We start from the raw sequence: 17,898 nt of genomic DNA on the forward strand, positions 1-17,898 counted from the left end.
TCAACTTTATATACGGTCAGTGGACCGCTCCGGTTTCTGCTTGTCACCCAACTCTTTAACTTTTTGATAATAAAAGTCAGATCTCATCAACCACCGGTTTATTACACCATTTTGATTCGACGTCACTTGTTATTAGGTCATAAGTCTCCACCAGACTCCCGTTTTTTTTGTTGTTTTTTTTCCCCATCATTTTTAACTGTTCAGTTTTCAGGTCTGTGAGGTGTCTTCCAGTGACGTCACTCCGACGCTGCCTCGCGCGGCCGTTCCTTATGGACCACGATCCCTTTGCTGATAAGGTCCGGGATCTCCACGGCCAGCCAGGGTCCAAGTCCGAGTGCCATCAGGTGCGCCAGGCCGAAGCGCGGCGCGTTGCGGGCCCACAGCGGCGCAAAGTGCTCGGTCAGGCAGATCTTCCCACCGCGGTACATCTTGGCCGTCTTCCCGTCCAGCTCCGGGATCGCCACCTCTGGCGCCGTGGCCGGGTACGTCACCGGGATGTCAAACTCCAACCGGAACTCGTAGCGCAGCAGCTCGTGGATGAACCAGCACGTGCCGGTCCAGCGCGTCCCGTCCGCGTTGGACTCGAGGCGGAACCAGTCGTTGTCCGCCGCCTTGTTCTGCTCCACGAACCCGATCAGCGCCTGGTACTCCTCCTTTAGCCGCTGCGGCCACAGAGCACGGTCCCTCGGCCCCGCGTGCGTCTTCTGCAGCGGGATCTGCGACACGGCCCTGCGCGTGGCCTCGTCCGCCATGTGTGTGTGTGAAGAAGTAAAAAAAAAAAGAAGTTAAGAGTTTGAATTTGTTCCGTTCAGTCAGTTCTGGTGTGAGGACTGACGTGGATTTCCGATCTGACACCGACCGGAAGCTGTACCAGTCCGCACCAACCACTTCCTGGAAGAGGTTTTCAAAACAAAAGCCTCCACGCGATTCGGAAATCACGCGACTTGACATTTCTAAACTCTTTTGTTTCTCAATTGGAACCGACAACCTGCTGGTCCAGACCCGGTCCTCTTCTGATCAGAGTCTTCCCCGCTGCTCCTCAGTTCTACTTCCTCTGAAGAAGAACCTCCTCGGAACCGCAGGCCGGACGCCAACCTGCCGTCTTCAATTGGACTTTAGAGGAACTTGTTTTCCATCAGCTAAGTTATTTTTATGAGCTCTGAGAATCATCAACTGGACGTGGTCTCACTGACCCCCGTGTCCACCTGCATTATCTGCTTGTCCTGATCTGCCCCGGCGTTATCGGATCACAAGTGTCCCGCTTTAAGCCGTGTGTTCACACCTGGCATTAACATGCGTCATCAGTGACCGCTTGTGATCGGCTCTCGCGTGCCTCCTACGTACGTAAATGAGCACGTCGTACACCGTGAAAACATACAAATCAATAAGCACAATGTCACAAACAGAAACACAAGTTGAAACGGCAGGTTATAAAATGAGACGTCTCCGCCCACAGTTATAAAATCGACGACGCATTTCATGTTTGTAAATATCTGAACACATTTCAGTACGTTTGTGATTCACAAACTGAAACGTCAGAACAGGATGGGCTCGGGTTCAGATTATTTAATGTTTGCAGCGTCCTCGACCTTTTGACCTTCGCGCGCTGCCACTTGGAAACGTCATCAGGAGGCATTGACTTGTGCTGATGAGACGTAGTTTCACGACACCGCGGCCCCTTTTTAACTGTGTTTTAGAGCTCGAGCGACTGATGGAAGATAATTTTCTACAGGAACCATCGGGGCCAAACTGAAGCGTCAGTGATCAGTTCTGAAGAGACAGAATCTCCTGATGTGAGACGGCAGTGGTGGCGTTAAATCAGGTGACAACACCTCTGACTCTGAGTCTGAGTTTTGGGCTTTCACATTAAAGGCAGAACAACGAATGCACGTTTCCAAATGATGAACTTAATATTACATTATTTGTTGGATTTGTTTTGTTGTCTGAACCTTAGAAAAAAAAGTATTAAACTTGAATCATTTTATTGATTGATGAAATGGTCTCTTTATACATTGAAGTGTTTTTATTTATTTATTTTACCTCATGGTCTGTCATTTATGTCAGTTTTTTATTGTTTTTATTTTCCTTTGAATCGATCTCCTGCTTTCTGATTGACTCGAACGGTGTGTGGCCGCGGCGGTCCTGCAGGTGGCGGTACTTCAACTGGCTTCTAGTTCCGAGCAGCAGCAGCAGCAGCAGAAGAAGAAGAAACTTACAACAACAGGCGCAGTCCGCCATTTGCTTCTTGGAGCTGAGATCAGGCGGCTTTTTTTTTTTTTTTTTTTTTTTAAATTCTATCGGCGTTTCTACTCAAACTAAAACGCGTTTCACCCGCAGCACCACCTGCGCACGAGGCGGGATCGCGTCACAGCGGCGGTGATGGCGGCCGACCGGCGCGAGGACAAGGGTGAGACGCGATGCTGCTTTGTTAGCAGCTGTTAGCATTAGCATGTGTAGTCTTTGTTCCGTCGTCCGTTCAACTGCGGGTTAAAATAATCGGCGAAACTTCGACACGCGGTGGCTGGTCGCGTCGGTTAGTGACTAAAGTGACCGGTGATAACCGACAGAGGCTCGCGCGTGCCCTCCCTTTCGTTTTTGTCATTGCTTTTCCACGAGTGGCCGCCGCTAACTTCTCGCCGCTGCGCCACACGCTCCATTCAAGAAATCTGAATCGCTGAATACTGTTGTATTTAAATGGGGAATCACGTGGAGACGTGCGGAGACCACCGTGAACGAGATCAGACGTGTGTTTGGAAACCGTGGATCCGTTCAACCGGTCCGAGGTCATTTCAGGAGTCTGTAACTGAACTGGTGTGATGCTGAAGAATTAAGATTTTTTTTTTTTTTTTTTTTTTTTTTTTTTTTATAAACACGTTTCAAATTTCCGGTGACAAGTTCCCTTTATTCCGGTGTTGTTTTGACTGAAGTCCTTCGGCTCAACAAAAGTAGTTAAATATATGAAAAGGAAAGCGCGTAAATGCGTTTTAAATGGAATATCGTTCCTGTTGTCAGAGGGAGTAAATAATGACTTCACACCTACAAATAAAACACACTGATGGCAATATTTACTGAATGTTTTCAGCTGCCATTAATGCTGCTGGAACTGGGAATCCTCTCTGTAAAATAAAAATAATAATAATAATAATGTATGACATTCATTACCACCGAGGGTTCTCACTCCTCCCCGAGTTGTACATCCCGAGTGAAATCAGGTTTTGTAAATTGAATTTACTTTATGGATCCCTTTATCTTCACGTGAATCAAACACCCAAAGCTCCTCGTTGCTACTTTCCAAAACCTTCTTGGCCGTCTCTGTGCGATTATCCGCCTCCTGGGATTTTTCTCAGTTTTAGATCCAGACACAGCAGCCGAGTGCAGTCGAGCTCTCTTCTCAGCATCCCAGCGCCGGCTGTGAGTCACGAACAGATGAAATATGAGGTGGAGACTCTTAAGATTTGAACCACATTCCTGAGCCGCACTATCGCCGAGATGTTTGTGTTTTCCAAAAAAAAAAAAAATCAAAAAAATTGGTATACACGATTATCGTTTTTCCATATTTCCCCTGTTTTTACCAGCGCCTGGTTGTAATGTGTTACTCCCGTCCAAACGTGGCGGTAATGCACCCGAAAGCTTTCTACAGTCTTCCTTTTGAAAATCGAATAGTTCCAATCAAATTTCGAAAAGTACTTGAGTTTGGATTGGCTATCCACGATGCTTAAAGAAACAGCGTGGCGAGGGTGCAGTGGGAGTGTTGTAGTTCACAGTGTGACGTTAAGGTGGCAATGTTCGGACGTGTCAGGGGACTCGGGCCGGTCCAGTGTTGCACCTGTCAGGTGTAAGAAACAACTGTTTTGCTGTTTCAGACGGAGAACTCAACGTTCTGGAGGATTTGCTGACTGAAGCTCCGGATCAGGACGACGAGCTCTACAACCCGGAAACCGAGCGCGACGTCAGCGACAAGAAAGGTAACACTGGTTCCACTGATCAGCTACTGGTACTATTACTGATTGATACAACTTCAAGTACTACTGAAAGTACTTCAGGTACTACCCCTGATACTACTACCCCTGATGGTACTACTCATAACACCATTGAAAGTACTATAGATAAAACCATTGATAGAATTACAGGTACTACCCTTGATGGTACTACAGACTTGCTGATATTTATGATAAAATATTATCATATGGTGGTGATTTTTCACATAAACCCTGATTTCTGTCTCAGGAACAAAGAGGAAGAGTGAGCGCTCTGACAGCCAGGATCTGAAGAGGCTACGCACCTCATCAGGCCACGCTCCTTCCAGGTCATCTTCCACCAACAAGAGAGCCGCAGTGCTGCCCCTGTCCTCCTCCAAGAAGGCCTCTAGCCCTCGGGGGCGACACTCTGCAGCGTACCGACACGAGTACTACGAGGAGCGAAAGGCGCGGCGAGGGCCCCGAGAGGGGACCAGGAACTGTGCCGGAGAGGACCCCCGGCGCCGGGAGTCCCAGAGGGGCCTGGAGGGTTTGAACCAGGTACTGACACTACTTCAGCTACTACGACTGCTACCAGTGTTTTCTTTCAGCCAATCGTGTTAATTTCCTGTTTGCCTTCAGAAGTTGCGGCGTGAGGAGCGACGGCCAAGCCCCTCCCCTCACGAGGAGGGCAACCAATCAGAGGCGGAGCCAGGAGCAGAGTATGGTTCTGAGCAGGCGTCAGGCAGCTCTTCTCCCACCGCCTCCCACGTAGAAGAGGAGGGGGAGGACGATCAAGAGGAAGAGGAAGAGGAGGAGGAGGGCATGGAGGAGGAAGAAGAAGAAGAGGAGGAGGAGGAAGAAGAGGAAGGAGAGAAGGAGGAAGAAGAGGAGGAGGAGGAAGAGGAGGAATACGAGCGTCGTGGCGGTGTTGAAGGGAACGACTATGACACTCGAAGCGAGGCTGGCGACTCCCACTCCGCCTCCTCCGTCAGTTTCTCTGACGGCGAGTCAGCCCACTCAGGCTCCGCCTCCGAGGGATCAGGTAACCATAACGACAACAAAACAATTTTTTTACTTCATCTGAGTTTTCGAGAATCAATCAGCTTAAACAAAACACTTTGTGATGTTGCAGTTAAAGATTCGTTTCTGTTGTTTTGGTGAAGTCAAAGCAAACAGTCAACGTTATACTGAAAGGATTCTCTTATCTAATCCTCTGCTTTTATTGTGAAAGGCTCAGAGAAGAAGCGGGAGAAGCTGTCGTCGTCGGTCCGAGAAGTTCGTAAAGGGATTGAGAGTAAGTAGGCTCGAAATGTACCTCGCTTCACGGCACGTTTCCTGGAGCAGTTACTCACGTGAAAGTAATGGGATTACTCGAGACTGTTCCCTGTGAAGTAACCAGATCACAACCACTTCCTGTGTTGTTGCAGATCCGACCAGTAAGTTGCGTTACATCCTGCGAGATGCTCGATTCTTCCTCATCAAGAGCAACAACCACGAGAACGTGTCCCTGGCTAAAGCAAAGGTACGCTGGTGGTCATGAGTCGCTCCCGCGTAGTTGCCGTGTGTGGCGGCGGATGTCCTCGTGTTGACGTAACGGTTTTATGACGCGTCTCTGACCTGCAGGGCGTTTGGTCGACGTTGCCGGTCAACGAGAAGAAGCTGAACGCCGCCTTCCGCTCGGCGCGGAGCGTCATCCTCGTCTTCTCCGTGAGGGAGAGCGGCAAGTTCCAAGGTGCGTACAGGAAATTCTCCTTCGACTGACTCCTTCTGTTAGTCCTCCGTCTTATTCACTGGGGCTCAGTTGACTGCGGGAGATGTGATCGGCCTCTTTTCTCTCGTCCTCCTTCAGGTTTTGCTCGTCTGGCCTCGGAGTCCCATCATGGCGGCTCTCCGATCCACTGGGTTCTTCCGGCTGGCATGAACGCCAAGATGCTGGGAGGAGTCTTCAAGATCGACTGGCTGTGCAGGTAAACGGCTCGGTGGTACCCGCGGATCCGCCTCTCGCTGGAGGTGGGAGACGAGCTCAGTCGGCTCAACTCTCGACCGAACCGAGACTACGTAGCAGGAAACCAGGCGGACGGATGGCGGGACAGTTCAGGCCGAAGGGCAGCCGGTGGTTATGACCTTTCTAAAAACGGATATAAGCACGCTAGAACAAACTACAGGTGTAATGGACTTTAAAAAAAAATAAAGAAATTCTTGTTGTTCCATCACTGAGTCCGAACGTTGAAATTATCAGTTATAATTAAAAAAAAAACACCGCCATCAGGACAAGAACATGTAAAAGTTACCAAACTGCTGAAACTGAGAGAAAAATGAAAAGTATGCGGTGATTTGCAAATCACATAAACCCATATTTAATTGAAAAAAGACCAAAGACAACATAACATGTTGAAATGGAGGAATTTCATTGTTTTACAAAAACTATATGCTCATTTTGAATTTGTTGCCAGTAACACCTTTCAAAAAATGTTGGGACAGGAGCAACGAAAGACAAGAAAAGTTGTCAAACGCTAAAAAAATATCTCAAGACTAATTAGGTTACCTGGCAACAGATCAGGAACATGATTGGGTATAATAAGAGCATCCCAGAGAGGCGGAGTCTCAGCAGTGAAGATGGTTCACCACTCTGTGAAACAGACACAATTCTGTGGTGGAAATCACTGCATGGGCTCAGGAACACTTCAGAAAATCATTGTCTGTGAACACAGTTCATCGCTGCATCCACGAATGCAGGTTAAAACTCTACAAAGAAGAAAGCAGATGTAAACGTGATCCAGAAACACCGGAGCTCATTTACGATGGACTGAAAGGGGAAAACTGTCATGCGGTCTGACGTATCAAAATTTGAGATTCTTTTTTGGAAATCATGGACATCGTGTCCTCCTGGTGCTGCGTCCTGTCTTCAGTCTGACACTGTGAACCAGATGTTTTGCTCCCTGCTGGCCTTTTTAACTCGGCGTTTGTTTTTTACAGGAGGGAGCTTCCTTTTATCAAGACGGCCCATCTGTCCAACCCCTGGAACGAACACAAGCCCGTCAAAATCGGACGCGACGGACAGGTCCGCCCGCGGTCTCTAATGCTTCTGTTTGCTTTTCACGTTGTGTCCGTGAGCTCGCTAAGACATCGTCTCTTTCAGGAGATCCAACCGGACATCGGCGCTCAGCTCTGCGCCCTGTTCCCATTGGACGAGAGCGTTGACATTCACCAAGTGGCCCGCCGCGTTCGTCACAAGCGCCGGACACCGACGGAGCCACGGCCTCGAGGCCGACCGCCGCAGCGTGAACCGGGAAGGTTAGCCAATCACCAAGCTCCTCCTCCCGCTTCCTGTTCTTCTTCTTCTCCTGCTGCAACCACGGCGCCACCTGCTGCCGGACGATGGAGACGGCGGCTGCCTTTAGCCGGCGGCTAGCTATCCCGTGGCTGGCATTGCTGGTTCTCTAGTTGTTGTGTTTCTTCCAGTGTGGAGCTGCCCCCAGAGTTACGCCTCGTCTGTGGTCGAAGTCTTAACAAAGTCAGACAGGAAGTTGAAATCCTCGGTGGGGCGACGCTCGGTTAACAGCTCACATCACAGAGTCGAATGCTTCACTTAATCTTAAATTGAATTCTTCATTTGTTGGAGTTTAAGTTGAGCAACAAGGTGCACATTTTACTTTAATTTTGTCTTTAATTCTATATTTTATTTTTGTTAGTGTTTGTTTTCCATACGTTTTAAATAGCTCAAACAAACAGCGCTCAAGTTTTTCAACTTTGTTGTTGCTAAATTTCTCCCTTTGTAGCTTTTTGTCTTTGCAGGATTTTGATACTTCGGAAGTAAAAAAAAAAAATCTATCTGTTTGGCTTGTAGCTGGACTGTGGCTGACCCTTTCAGAATAAAAGCAGAAAGGATGAGCGTCACTGGCTGGACTGATGGAAGGGGCGGGTGAGGGAGGGGCGAGCGAGGTAGAACTAAAGCAGAAAGAGAGAGAGAGAGAGAGGAAGTGGGGGAGCACCTGAGCTCCCGGAGGACTGTCTCTGGTGTTTGAGAACTTGGTGCAGGTTGGTCGAGCAGGGGGCGGGGCCTCTGGACTATATCCAATGAGAAGGTGTGGTGTGTCGGGGGTGGGGCTTCCTCGCTTGCTCAAATAAGGTAAAATTACGGAGAGGAAAAGGACTGAATTTAAAAGATAAGATCCTCTTGGACACCCTCCACCTCTTCTCCCCTCCTCCACCCACCACATGAAAGGACAGCAATAATACACCCCCTCCCCCCAGTGCGCACACACACTGAATCAGGACTGGTTGTTAACAGACTGTTGATTGGTTCGTGTGCGTGTGTCGCGCTCTCTGATGGACTGAATATAAAGTGTGTGTGAGTGGAGGAGACGAAGAAAAAAAAAAAAAAAGAATCCAGAACGGACGGAGCGACAGAGAGACGACAAACGTTTGTCTCTTTCGTTTTAAGGACTGTTGGTGGTCTGGAGGGGGCGGGGCTGGTCTGAGAGGGGCGGGGCTTTGTGTATTGCTTGACAGGACTGCACCATCATCATCATCATCATCACCCCCTCACCCTTTTAAAATAAGAGGGTTAATCAAAAAGCCTTTAAATGGACTGATGAGGAGAAAAACTGTTTAATATAATGAAAAGTGTTGCCCTCCCTCATGTACAACAGACCCGGTATGTTGTCCCTTTCAGAGGCTTCTTCTTCTTAATTTGTTTTTTTTATTGTGTGAGTGTGTGTGAAGATAAATTTGTCAGTGAACTGTTACAACAGTCGATGAGAGTAAGTTTAAAATCATCCGATCCTGAACCTGAAGAACAAACGACTGACCCCCAGAACCTCAGATAGAACCAACGACTGACCCCCAGAACCTCAGATAGAATCAACGACTGACCCCCAGAACCTCAGATAGAACCAACGACTCACCCCCAGAACCTCAGATAGAACCAACGACTGACCCCCAGAACCTCAGGTAGAACCAACGACTGACCCCCAGAACCTCAGATAGAACCAACGACTGACCCCCAGAACCTCAGATAGAACCAACGACTGACCCCCAGAACCTCAGATAGAACCAACGACTCACCCACAGAACCTCAGATAGAATCAACAACTCACCCCCAGAACCTCAGGTAGAACCAACGACTGACCCCCAGACCTCTAGTTGACGTCAGAAGACCAGTTTACAGCCGTGTTTCCACCGCAGGGACTCGGTCTAAATTAAGTCCAGAAGACCAGAACCTGACTGGACCAATACCAGACAGGACCAGGACCAGGACCAGAACCTGACATGACCTGTAAGAGACAGGACCAGAACCTGACTGGACCAATACCAGACAGGACCAGGACCAGAACCTGACTAGACCAGTATGAGACAGAACTAGGACCTGAGTGGACCAGTACGAGACAGGACCAGGACCAGCAGCATAGGACTGTATTATAGGTTAAGATGATGTTTAGATGTTTACCTGTAAATACCTTTTGGTGACGTTTGGGGAGTTTTTTTTATTTTTTATTATCGTGTTGAAATTTGAGCTGAGTGAGTTTTCAAGTTTGAATTGATGTGCGTGTGTGTATTTGTATTGTGTGTGTGTGTGTGTGTGTGTGTGTGTGTGTGTGTGTGTGTGTGTGTGTAAGAGAGAGTGTGTATTTGTGTGCATGTGTGTGTCTTAACTGTGGACTTGTTTACGTAGGCGTCGACCAGAAGAGTACGACCTCCACGGCAGGAAACGGCCACGAGCCGACGGTCCGCCCGACTTCAACCAAAGAGCAGGTTGTTAATCTGAAGGTTTAATCTGAGCACTGCCCCGTGTTACACACACACACACACACACACACACAGTCAAAACACAGCATTTGTTTTCTGATTGCTTGATTTGCCGTTAAAGCGAGCTTTGCTCGTTTGTTGCTCGGCTCACAGAGAAACTGGTTTTATTTTCAGGGTTCATCCAGGACCTTCGGAACCAGCAGGTGGACAGGTGAGACACACACACACACACACATCACTCAGCTGGATGGAGGCGGAGCTTCAACAGTGGAAAAATGACAGCTTTTGTAGGGAGTTCAAAGGGATTTTTTTTTCCGATGAAAAGCCGGAAATAAAATATTTAATATTTTAACTTTGAAAACATTAACTTGATTTAGAGACGTTCGCTTTGTTGTTCTTTTTTTTTTTTTTTTGAAGTTGTACATGAATAATAACGGTGAGTGTATGCAGCAGAGGTTAACAAAAACTTAATTGACAAAATCCTTTTGACTTGAAAGTTTCGTTTGAACTTGTTTTGTTTTCAGACGATTCTCCAGCGTGAGACGAGACGTTTTTCTCAACGGGGTGAGTCCCAGACACGTTAGCATGTCAGCTCGGCTCCATTTAGACCCGTTTTGCGGTCCTGTCACCGCAGTGAGGTGTCAGCATTAGCGTCAGGTGTTCTCAGGTGTTTAATGGTGCGCTTCCTGTTTCAGTCCTATAACGACTACATGAGGGATTATCACCACAGCGTCGGTCCTCCGGCTCCCTGGCAGACTCTGGTATGATTGTTATTGATCCTTTTCACTGATCGATAGGCTCGTAACGGTTCATAACTTCCGGCGATCCGAACGAACACTTCCGGTCAAGCGTCTCCTGCAGCGGAACTGACAACTCGATAAAGGTTATTCAAAGCGGGCAGCAGCGTTTGTCCGACCGCCGCGGCGCTGACGTCCGCTTAATTCGCCGACTCTTTTCAGGCAGATATTTTCAAAATAAAATGCATTTTCTGATATTTACTTTGGTGAACCGAAAAAACATTGATCCCTGAAGTGTGAACTGTTACAGCCGCGCCGATCGATCCCGTCATTGACGACGGACTGACCTAATGATGATGTCGTGTGCGTGTCATCAGGCAGCGTACCCAGCCGTGGAGCAGCCGCCCCCCCCACCACCCGCCCTACTACCACCACAGCCACCCTCCGCCCCCCCCTCACCAGGCCTACCACCACCACCATCCCCCCCTGCCATCGCATGAGGCTCCGCCCCCTCGCTTCAGAGACAAGCAGCGTGCGCCGCAGCACCGCGCCTTCACCTCCAGCCCGGTCAGTCCTACTCCGGTTGCACGGACGCGTTTGTGTTCCCGTCTCTGTGCTGCCGTTTGTTGCTCCGCTGCAATCTCACCGTCTCTTGCTTCTTCCCACCATGCAGCACGACTACGACATGCGAGTGGACGACTTCCTGCGGCGGACTCAGGCGGTGGTGAGCAGCCGGCGTGAGCGCGAGCGGCAGCGCGAACGCGAGCGAGGCGGAGTTCGCCGCGAGAGAGAGCGCGAGCGAGGGAGGGACAGAGACAGGGAGAGAGAGAGGGACAAGGAGAGGGGGCGGTACCGCAGGTGATCGGATGATGTCACGTCCTCGTCAGTGAGCCGAGTTTTCAACTGAATTCCTGGTTTTGACGAAAATTATGAATAAAAGCAACGTGATGACATCGTCAGTGACATCATCAGTTTTTATGTGAATAAATTGACAAATTGTACAAATAAAAGTGGAGATTTTTTTGATAAGTTTGATCGAAACTTTTATTTTGATGTGCATAAAAAGAAGTGATGTCACAGCACAGGAATATGCCTGTCACACAATTCCGTCATTCATGTTTTTTGCACATGCTAAAAACGCGTAAAAAATGTTTTTCCTCTCAAAGGTTCAAACTTTATTTCCCAGAATCGTCATTGTTGAGTTTCCGTTTAAACTACAGGAGAAAAAAAAATATATTTTTACGTTTTTCAGTATTTCAGACTGGTGGTTCCCAACATGAGGGTCGAGCCCCTCGGAGAGGTCACATGATCATTGACTAGGAGCAGAAAACAATCACTTATTTTTAAATTTTATTTTATTGTGAAAGGCTTGCGCAGTATTTCCTGTTAAATCCTTCAGATTAAATGTGAACAGAAAATTTTTGAAAGTTTGTTTTTGTCTTTTTAAAAAGTGTAAAAAGCTTCAGTTCATTTATTTATTTTGGTTTCTGAGGTTTATTTTGGTTTCCACTTCCTGTTCAGCAGCTATAAAACGGTGAAAAGAAGAAGCATTATGCCGCTCTTGATTATGTTCTCATGGGCGCCTCCTGCTGGCGACATGTTACTTTGTACGTTTGTTCATTTTCAGACTGAAAATAAATCCGTTTTCAGTTTTCTTTCTCTGATTGGATGTTACCATGGTGACCAGCTGATCACTTTATTGACTGATCAGCAGCGTTTTAACTGATCTGTGTTCAATTTTTGTCAAAATAACATTTAAAAGTGAAAATTGTTTCATGTTTTCAAAGAAAGGGGGCAGAGCTTGTCTGTTTTTGTACAAAATAAAAGCCTGAAATCGGACTTTTTTTTTTATTTACACTTTTTATCAATTGTACGATTTCAATCATGATGTAACAAGTGATGACTCCACGCAAAGGTACGTTTTTCTATTTCCAAAATTAATTATAACTAAATTATGAATAACTAATTATAACTGAACAAAACCTGTGTTGAACTCGGAAGAAACTAAAGGCCCAACAGGAAGTTATCTGTCCATAAAAAGATTATAAACTGTCAGAATATCCAGTCTCAGGAACTCGGAACAGAAAGAAAAACTCCAGAAGAAACTGGAATCTGCTGAGGCTGAGCTGCATGTCATCCTACAAAATAAAACATTAAGTGAAAAAAGGAATATTTATTTGACAAGGTCAATACATTTAAAATAAAAATTAAAAAAAACACTTGCCAGAGAAGGTTCAGATTCACCCACACAGAATACTGTTTACATACAATGTATTACAATGTAATTAATAAACCAATTTTAAAGTTGTATTCAAGTTTGTTTCTGTTTGTGTTTTGGAAACTTAATATACAAAGTATAAATACATAGTTAAAGTTAGAATAGATAATAGTATATACAATTATGGTAAAAAAAAAAAAAATAGTTAAAAGGAGGAACTCGTCCCGTTTTCATTGTGAGATTTAGTTTAAAAAGATCTTTTAAACTAATCTTTTGTTTCCCATTTAATTTCCGTTATCCTGACAGTTCTTTTATTTTGAAAATTATCACGGAAAGTGGGACTTCCGTTAGCTTGACGCCGGTCTTCTGTGATAATAGAGGCACCGATTCCTCTGGAAAAACCGGCCAGATTCGGCATTTTCCTGCCGGCAAACTGTCTAACATGAGAGATAAGAGGACTTAACGGAGACCAACGGATCTGCGGGGCTTGAGAAAGGTAACATGAACCCCTAAATGTCCCGGTTTGTCCCGCTTTTAACAGCTTCACCCAGAGTAAAGCCTGCTAACGGAAGCTAGCCGCTGCTAGCCCGACCACTTTCCTTTGATTTCCCCCAAAATGTCGTTTCATCCTCAGCTCGACCCGCAACAATGTCGCTTTTGTCTGAGCTCCCCTTTGTGTATCGTCACTCAGCATCCCGCTGTGACGAAATAAAAGCGTCAGAATGAGCCGTTAATCAGCTGACAAGTAAAAAACAGACATACTGGAATATTTCTGGGATTTTAGCAGGAGTCATTGAAATCTCGCGAGACGATATGAGAGCACCTGAACGTTTTAAAGAACGTTCACTGAAACGTTTTCGTGTGTTGACGTCATTTCTGAGAAGTTTTAACGATTTTATTCTCCAGAAATATGACTCTGTCTTTTAAAATGTCCGCTTATTTGAAGTTTTTAAGCATCACTGAATACTTTCAACTCAATTTTTTAGTTGTTTTTTTTGTTTTGTTTTTTCAGTTGCAACATTAAAATGTTTTGTGTTTTATAGTAAATAAATTCAATAATGTTTGCGTGTTCAGATGTTATTGTAACGTGACGATTGTATTGATTATTTATTCTCTCTCTGCAGTCTTCGTGATGCTCTCTCGACCATTGACGCTCAACGAAAGTGACGACAGGGGGCGGGGCTTGACAGCGGTGACTCCGCCCCTTGCGCTCCCATTAGCTGATGAGGACGAGACTCAAGCAGGTGTTTGTTTGTTTGTGTTTGATCAGCTGTTTGTTTACATTTATGGCTCCACGGTAACGACTGTTTCTCCTCCTCCAGGAGTTTTCTCTCCTCCTGCTCCTCCATGGAGCTCTTCTTCCTCCTCCTCTTCATCTTCCTCTCCTCCTCTGCCTGTTTCCCCCCTTTTTCCTTCTGACCCTGCTCCTCCTCATCCTCTCCTTCATCGTCACTTTAATTCTCTCTTTCCTCCTCCTTCTCCTCCATCTTCACTCTCTTCTCCTCCTCAGATAATTTCTTCTTCTCTTTCTACCTCCTCTTCTCCATCCTTCTTTTCTTCACCGCCTCCTTTTCCTCCCCTTCCTCCTCCAGCTCATTCTTTCACTTCTCCTCCCCCTCCCCCTCCCCCGTGCTGCTCCTGCACCTCCCTCCTGCCTCGCCTCCTCTCAGCTCACCGGTTGGAAATGCGGCGCCTCCTGCGAGGAGCTCTAGCCTCCCTTGGCCGACGTCTGGACTCTCTGGAGAGGAGAAGCAGGACGAAGAGGAGGAGGAAGAAGAGGAGCACGCAGACAGGAGAAGAAGGAGGAGTACCCTCTTCCGTTGGTGAGTTGTCGGCTTCGTCCGGCGTCTCCTCTTCCTGCTCCTCCTCAGACTGTCTGACAGAGGTCATGTGTCGTCCTCAGGTTCACCTGCCTGCACCTCCAGATGTTGTAGCCCCGCCCCACTCCCACCTGTCACCACCTCGTATTCTTCATCATCATCGTCGGACAGTGACAAGTCGCCCACTCCTCCTCCCTCCTCCAGTTTCATCCTCTCAGAGAAGAGAAGGAGAGAAGAGGAGGAGGATGCCAGCAGGAGGCAGAGGAGGAGGAAGAACCACAGAGGAGGAGACTTTAGTATTTTTCCAGAAAGCAGAGAAGAAGAAGAAGAGGAGGAGGAGGATGGGAGGTTTGTGGGGCGGATGGCGGTCTCCTTCAGAGGAGGTGCGGAGGAGGAGGCGCCACTCACTCTACACAAGTTCAGCCAGAGGAAACGCAGAAGAAGAGAGGAGAGAGGAAGCAGCCAATCAGAGAAGGCCATAGTTGTCAGGAAGAACGGTTACCGAGCACTGCACAGGTGAGCAGGCGAGAGCCCAGAGAAACAACCAGAGAGGACACACACACACCTTTAATTTCTCCTTTTCTCCTCCATGTGCAGCTCCTCCTCCCGGCATGCCTTGCACCTCCTGCCGACAGCTCGGAGTGGTCAGACCTGCAGCCAATCAGAAGCCTTCACCACATCCTCTGGCCAGTGGCGTTTTTCTGACTTCACCCCTCCCCTCTCACTCTCCTCCAATCACAGTGCTTTCCGCCTGTGGCTGTGCTCCTCCTCCTCCTCCTTTAACCACGCCCCCATGCTGCGCCTGTCAGCTTTTGCTATGGAGGTGATGAAAGAATCGGTGAGGGGCGGAGCTAGTTTGAGTCCCCAGAGGCCTCTAAAGGACTGGACGGCCCCGCCCAGCCTGAGCATCGACCACTGGTTGGTCAGCATTTTATTTAAATATCTAATTAATATTCATGAATGTTCTAGCTGATTTTTAATTTTCTCATCTTTTGTCCACAGTTATGTGCGAATGCCGACACCGAGGTAATTATTAAAGATCCTAACGCTGAATTTATTCTTTTACTTATTTATTGAATAAATCACACGTTTTATTTTGTAAATCTGCTTTTGTGTCCACATTACTCTGAGCACTTTAATGTCTATTTAAAAGTTTTTCTGTTTGTGAGAACAACAATTAAAAACACAACTGTGTTTCAGCCCAGCATTTTCCGCCCAGCGACAGCAGAAGAGGCGGGCCAATCACAGTGCTCGTAGCCTCCACCTGCCCCGGCGACGAGCCCTGCCCCTCCCTGCGTGTTCAGCCAATGGACTGTCGGCTCCGCTCCCTGCTGGCCAATCAGCAGCTGGCTCAGAGTTTCTCAGCTCCAACGGAGAGGTGAACTTTTTTGATCTTCATTTTTTAACCCTTCAGTTTTCCTTCCTCTCTGAATAATCCAGAATTTTTCCATCCAAAACCAGAACCGTTCCTGCCGACCGAGATCTGTGCTTATTTTCTACTCTGCTTTGCTTTGTTTTATGACTTCTTTTCACCCCAGCGCGGTAAACGAGTCTCACAGATCCGAATCCGCCGGGCATCACCACGAGAAACGCCGCTCACACCCATGGGATTGCCAAAGGTCAAAAGGTCAGGAGGGTGGGAAGCAGAAAGACCGTTTAAAATCAATTGAGATGTTGAAATGTTGATCGTGTACATTTTTTTCAGGTTAAGGAAGAAGGAGTTCAGTCTGGAGGAGATTTACACCAACAAGAACTACAAATCTCCAACTACCAACAGGTAAAAACTACAAACGTAGCCAACAAGTAAAAAAAAAAAAAACTACAACAGGTAGTTGGTAATTTTTGGCGTTGATCAGCTGAGATGGTTGAAAGGCCGTGACCTTTCAGTCAGCTGAACACACGCAGTGACGTCAGCTGTGAGCTTAGTCTCACATCACCCTACAGGACAGACTCACTCTCCCAGCATGCTCTGCTGTCGTCCTGCAGGAGTCTGGAGACAATCTTCGAGGAGCCGCGGGAGAAGGACGGAGCGCTGCTTCTGATTGGCCAGCAGAGGAGGCGCAGGCTCCTCCTCTTTCCTGACTTCACTCAGCCCAGGAAGAGGAAGAGGCCACAAGGTACGCTGCAGCTTGTTTGTTGTGTTCATGTTCCTGTTTTCTATTGATCGGTGATTAGTTCTATTGATCAGCGCTGCCTACGTGTGTATGTTTTAGGAATTCCTGTTGCCATGTTGCCGAGGAAACGGGGGGCGGCTCGGCGACACTGCCTCGGCTCGGGTGACGATGACGCGGACCTGGACGTGATGCTGGTGGAGCGACTGAGCGCGCTCGAAGACTTCCTGACACGTCAAGGCCTGGACGTGTGAGCTGTGACACGACTTCCTGTCAGCTGACTAAAGGCCAAATGAACAGAGCTGCTAGCATGCCCGCTAAGCTGCGTTACCACGGTGACATGGTCAGCTAGGTGGTCTGATGGGTGGGTTTAATTCTGTTTTCTTTTTTTTTTTTTGCAGTGTACTTGAGGTTTTTAATTTTTTACAGTGTTGGATGATGAAATGTGAAAATCTCCTGGAATATTTAATTTTTACAGTGTGGATGATGTCACTTGGCCACGCCCCGTGTGACACACCTGCTTTGTTTTGACTTTGTGTTTTAGTTAAATATCAAAGGTGACCCCCCTCCGCACACACACACACCCTGTCTGTAGTATTCTGTGTAGTACCGTGTAGTACTGCAGAGTAGCTGCTGGTTTTTAAACTGTAAAATATATTTCTGATGAGAATGTGTCTATTTTTGGAACAATTAAAATTTGTTTCTGCTGAGGAAGTTTTTGCCTTTGTTTGTCAACATTTACATGTTTGAATATCTCTGACCTTTGACCTCTGTTACACCCAACAGAACCTGTTCCAACAGTCAGCTGTCGGTCTCCCTCCATATGTCTTTACATTTCATTTAGCTGACGCTTTTATCCAAAGCGACTTGCGACAATTTAGGGTTCAGTGTCTTGCTCAAGGACGCCTGGGCACGTGGACAGGAGGAGCTGGGGATCGAGCCACCAACCTTCCGATTGGTGTGCAACCCGCTCTACCGCCTGGGCCGCAGCCTCCCTTGTCTGTCCAGACTACCAAATTGTGAAGCTGACCTTCGACCTCTTGGGATATAAAACGTCATCATTTCATCCCGTCACACATTTGTGTTAGAATTCTGGAGTGATTTGAGGTCGCCGTGACCTTTGACCCCCAAAATCTAATAAATTCAGCGTTGGGTCCGAGTGACAACGGTCTTCATGGTCTCTGGTTTTATATCTGATCTTCATGGTCTCTGGTTTTATATCTGATCTTCATGGTCTCTGGTTTTATATCTGATCTTCATGGTCTCTGGTTTTATATCAGGTTTTGATGGTCTCTGATTTTACAT

At 47.2% G+C, this 17,898-nt stretch overlaps 3 protein-coding genes across 4 annotated transcripts; 2 read left to right on the forward strand and 1 right to left on the reverse strand.

Annotated features, from left to right (window-relative positions):
• Nucleotides 1-83: 83 nt before the first annotated feature.
• On the reverse strand, nucleotides 84-889 carry ufc1 (ubiquitin-fold modifier conjugating enzyme 1). The gene has a single exon (XM_069167541.1). The coding sequence runs from the start codon at nucleotides 750-752 to the stop codon at nucleotides 237-239; it is 516 nt and encodes a 171-aa protein (XP_069023642.1). The 5' UTR covers nucleotides 753-889; the 3' UTR covers nucleotides 84-236.
• Nucleotides 890-2,175: 1,286 nt separating this feature from the next.
• On the forward strand, nucleotides 2,176-12,283 carry ythdc1 (YTH N6-methyladenosine RNA binding protein C1). The gene is given in 17 exon segments (XM_069167500.1): nucleotides 2,176-2,407; nucleotides 3,864-3,965; nucleotides 4,228-4,517; nucleotides 4,599-5,001; nucleotides 5,191-5,253; nucleotides 5,387-5,481; nucleotides 5,583-5,691; nucleotides 5,809-5,926; nucleotides 6,936-7,020; nucleotides 7,099-7,253; nucleotides 9,634-9,713; nucleotides 9,882-9,918; nucleotides 10,232-10,271; nucleotides 10,403-10,468; nucleotides 10,822-10,848; nucleotides 10,850-11,011; nucleotides 11,118-12,283. Coding segments are annotated over 17 exon segments (2,049 nt in total). The 5' UTR covers nucleotides 2,176-2,379; the 3' UTR covers nucleotides 11,307-12,283.
• Nucleotides 12,284-13,008: 725 nt separating this feature from the next.
• Nucleotides 13,009-17,303, forward strand: LOC138209160 (uncharacterized). 2 transcript variants are annotated; one of them, XM_069167552.1, is made up of 11 exons: nucleotides 13,009-13,158; nucleotides 13,787-13,906; nucleotides 13,985-14,485; nucleotides 14,566-14,998; nucleotides 15,080-15,400; nucleotides 15,485-15,508; nucleotides 15,683-15,860; nucleotides 16,021-16,109; nucleotides 16,188-16,259; nucleotides 16,469-16,599; nucleotides 16,696-17,303. In XM_069167552.1, exons 2-11 carry the CDS (start codon nucleotides 13,795-13,797, stop codon nucleotides 16,845-16,847), a joined length of 2,013 nt encoding a protein of 670 aa, XP_069023653.1. In that variant the 5' UTR covers nucleotides 13,009-13,158; nucleotides 13,787-13,794; the 3' UTR covers nucleotides 16,848-17,303. The 2 variants fall into 2 exon arrangements, with proteins under 2 accessions (XP_069023653.1, XP_069023661.1); XM_069167560.1 differs by having other exon boundaries at nucleotides 14,173-14,485.
• The last annotated feature ends 595 nt before the right edge of the window (nucleotides 17,304-17,898 follow it).

Source organism: Embiotoca jacksoni, unplaced genomic scaffold (genome assembly GCF_022577435.1).
Source record: "Embiotoca jacksoni isolate LCO1_2020_lvr unplaced genomic scaffold, fEmbJac1.0.p SCAF_10, whole genome shotgun sequence".
NCBI classification, from domain to species: domain Eukaryota; kingdom Metazoa; phylum Chordata; class Actinopteri; family Embiotocidae; genus Embiotoca; species Embiotoca jacksoni.

Excerpts from the sequence above, each read along its gene's own strand:
- LOC138209160 (XM_069167552.1), top strand. The coding sequence starts at position 13,795 with ATGCTCTCTCGACCATTGACGCTCAACGAAAGTGACGACAGGGGGCGG. Across the intron at positions 16,260-16,468 it reads AAATCTCCAACTACCAACAG|GAGTCTGGAGACAATCTTCG; the intron begins GTAAAAACTACA and ends GTCGTCCTGCAG. Across the intron at positions 16,600-16,695 it reads GAAGAGGAAGAGGCCACAAG|GAATTCCTGTTGCCATGTTG; the intron begins GTACGCTGCAGC and ends TGTATGTTTTAG.
- ufc1 (XM_069167541.1), bottom strand. The coding sequence starts at position 752 with ATGGCGGACGAGGCCACGCGCAGGGCCGTGTCGCAGATCCCGCTGCAG.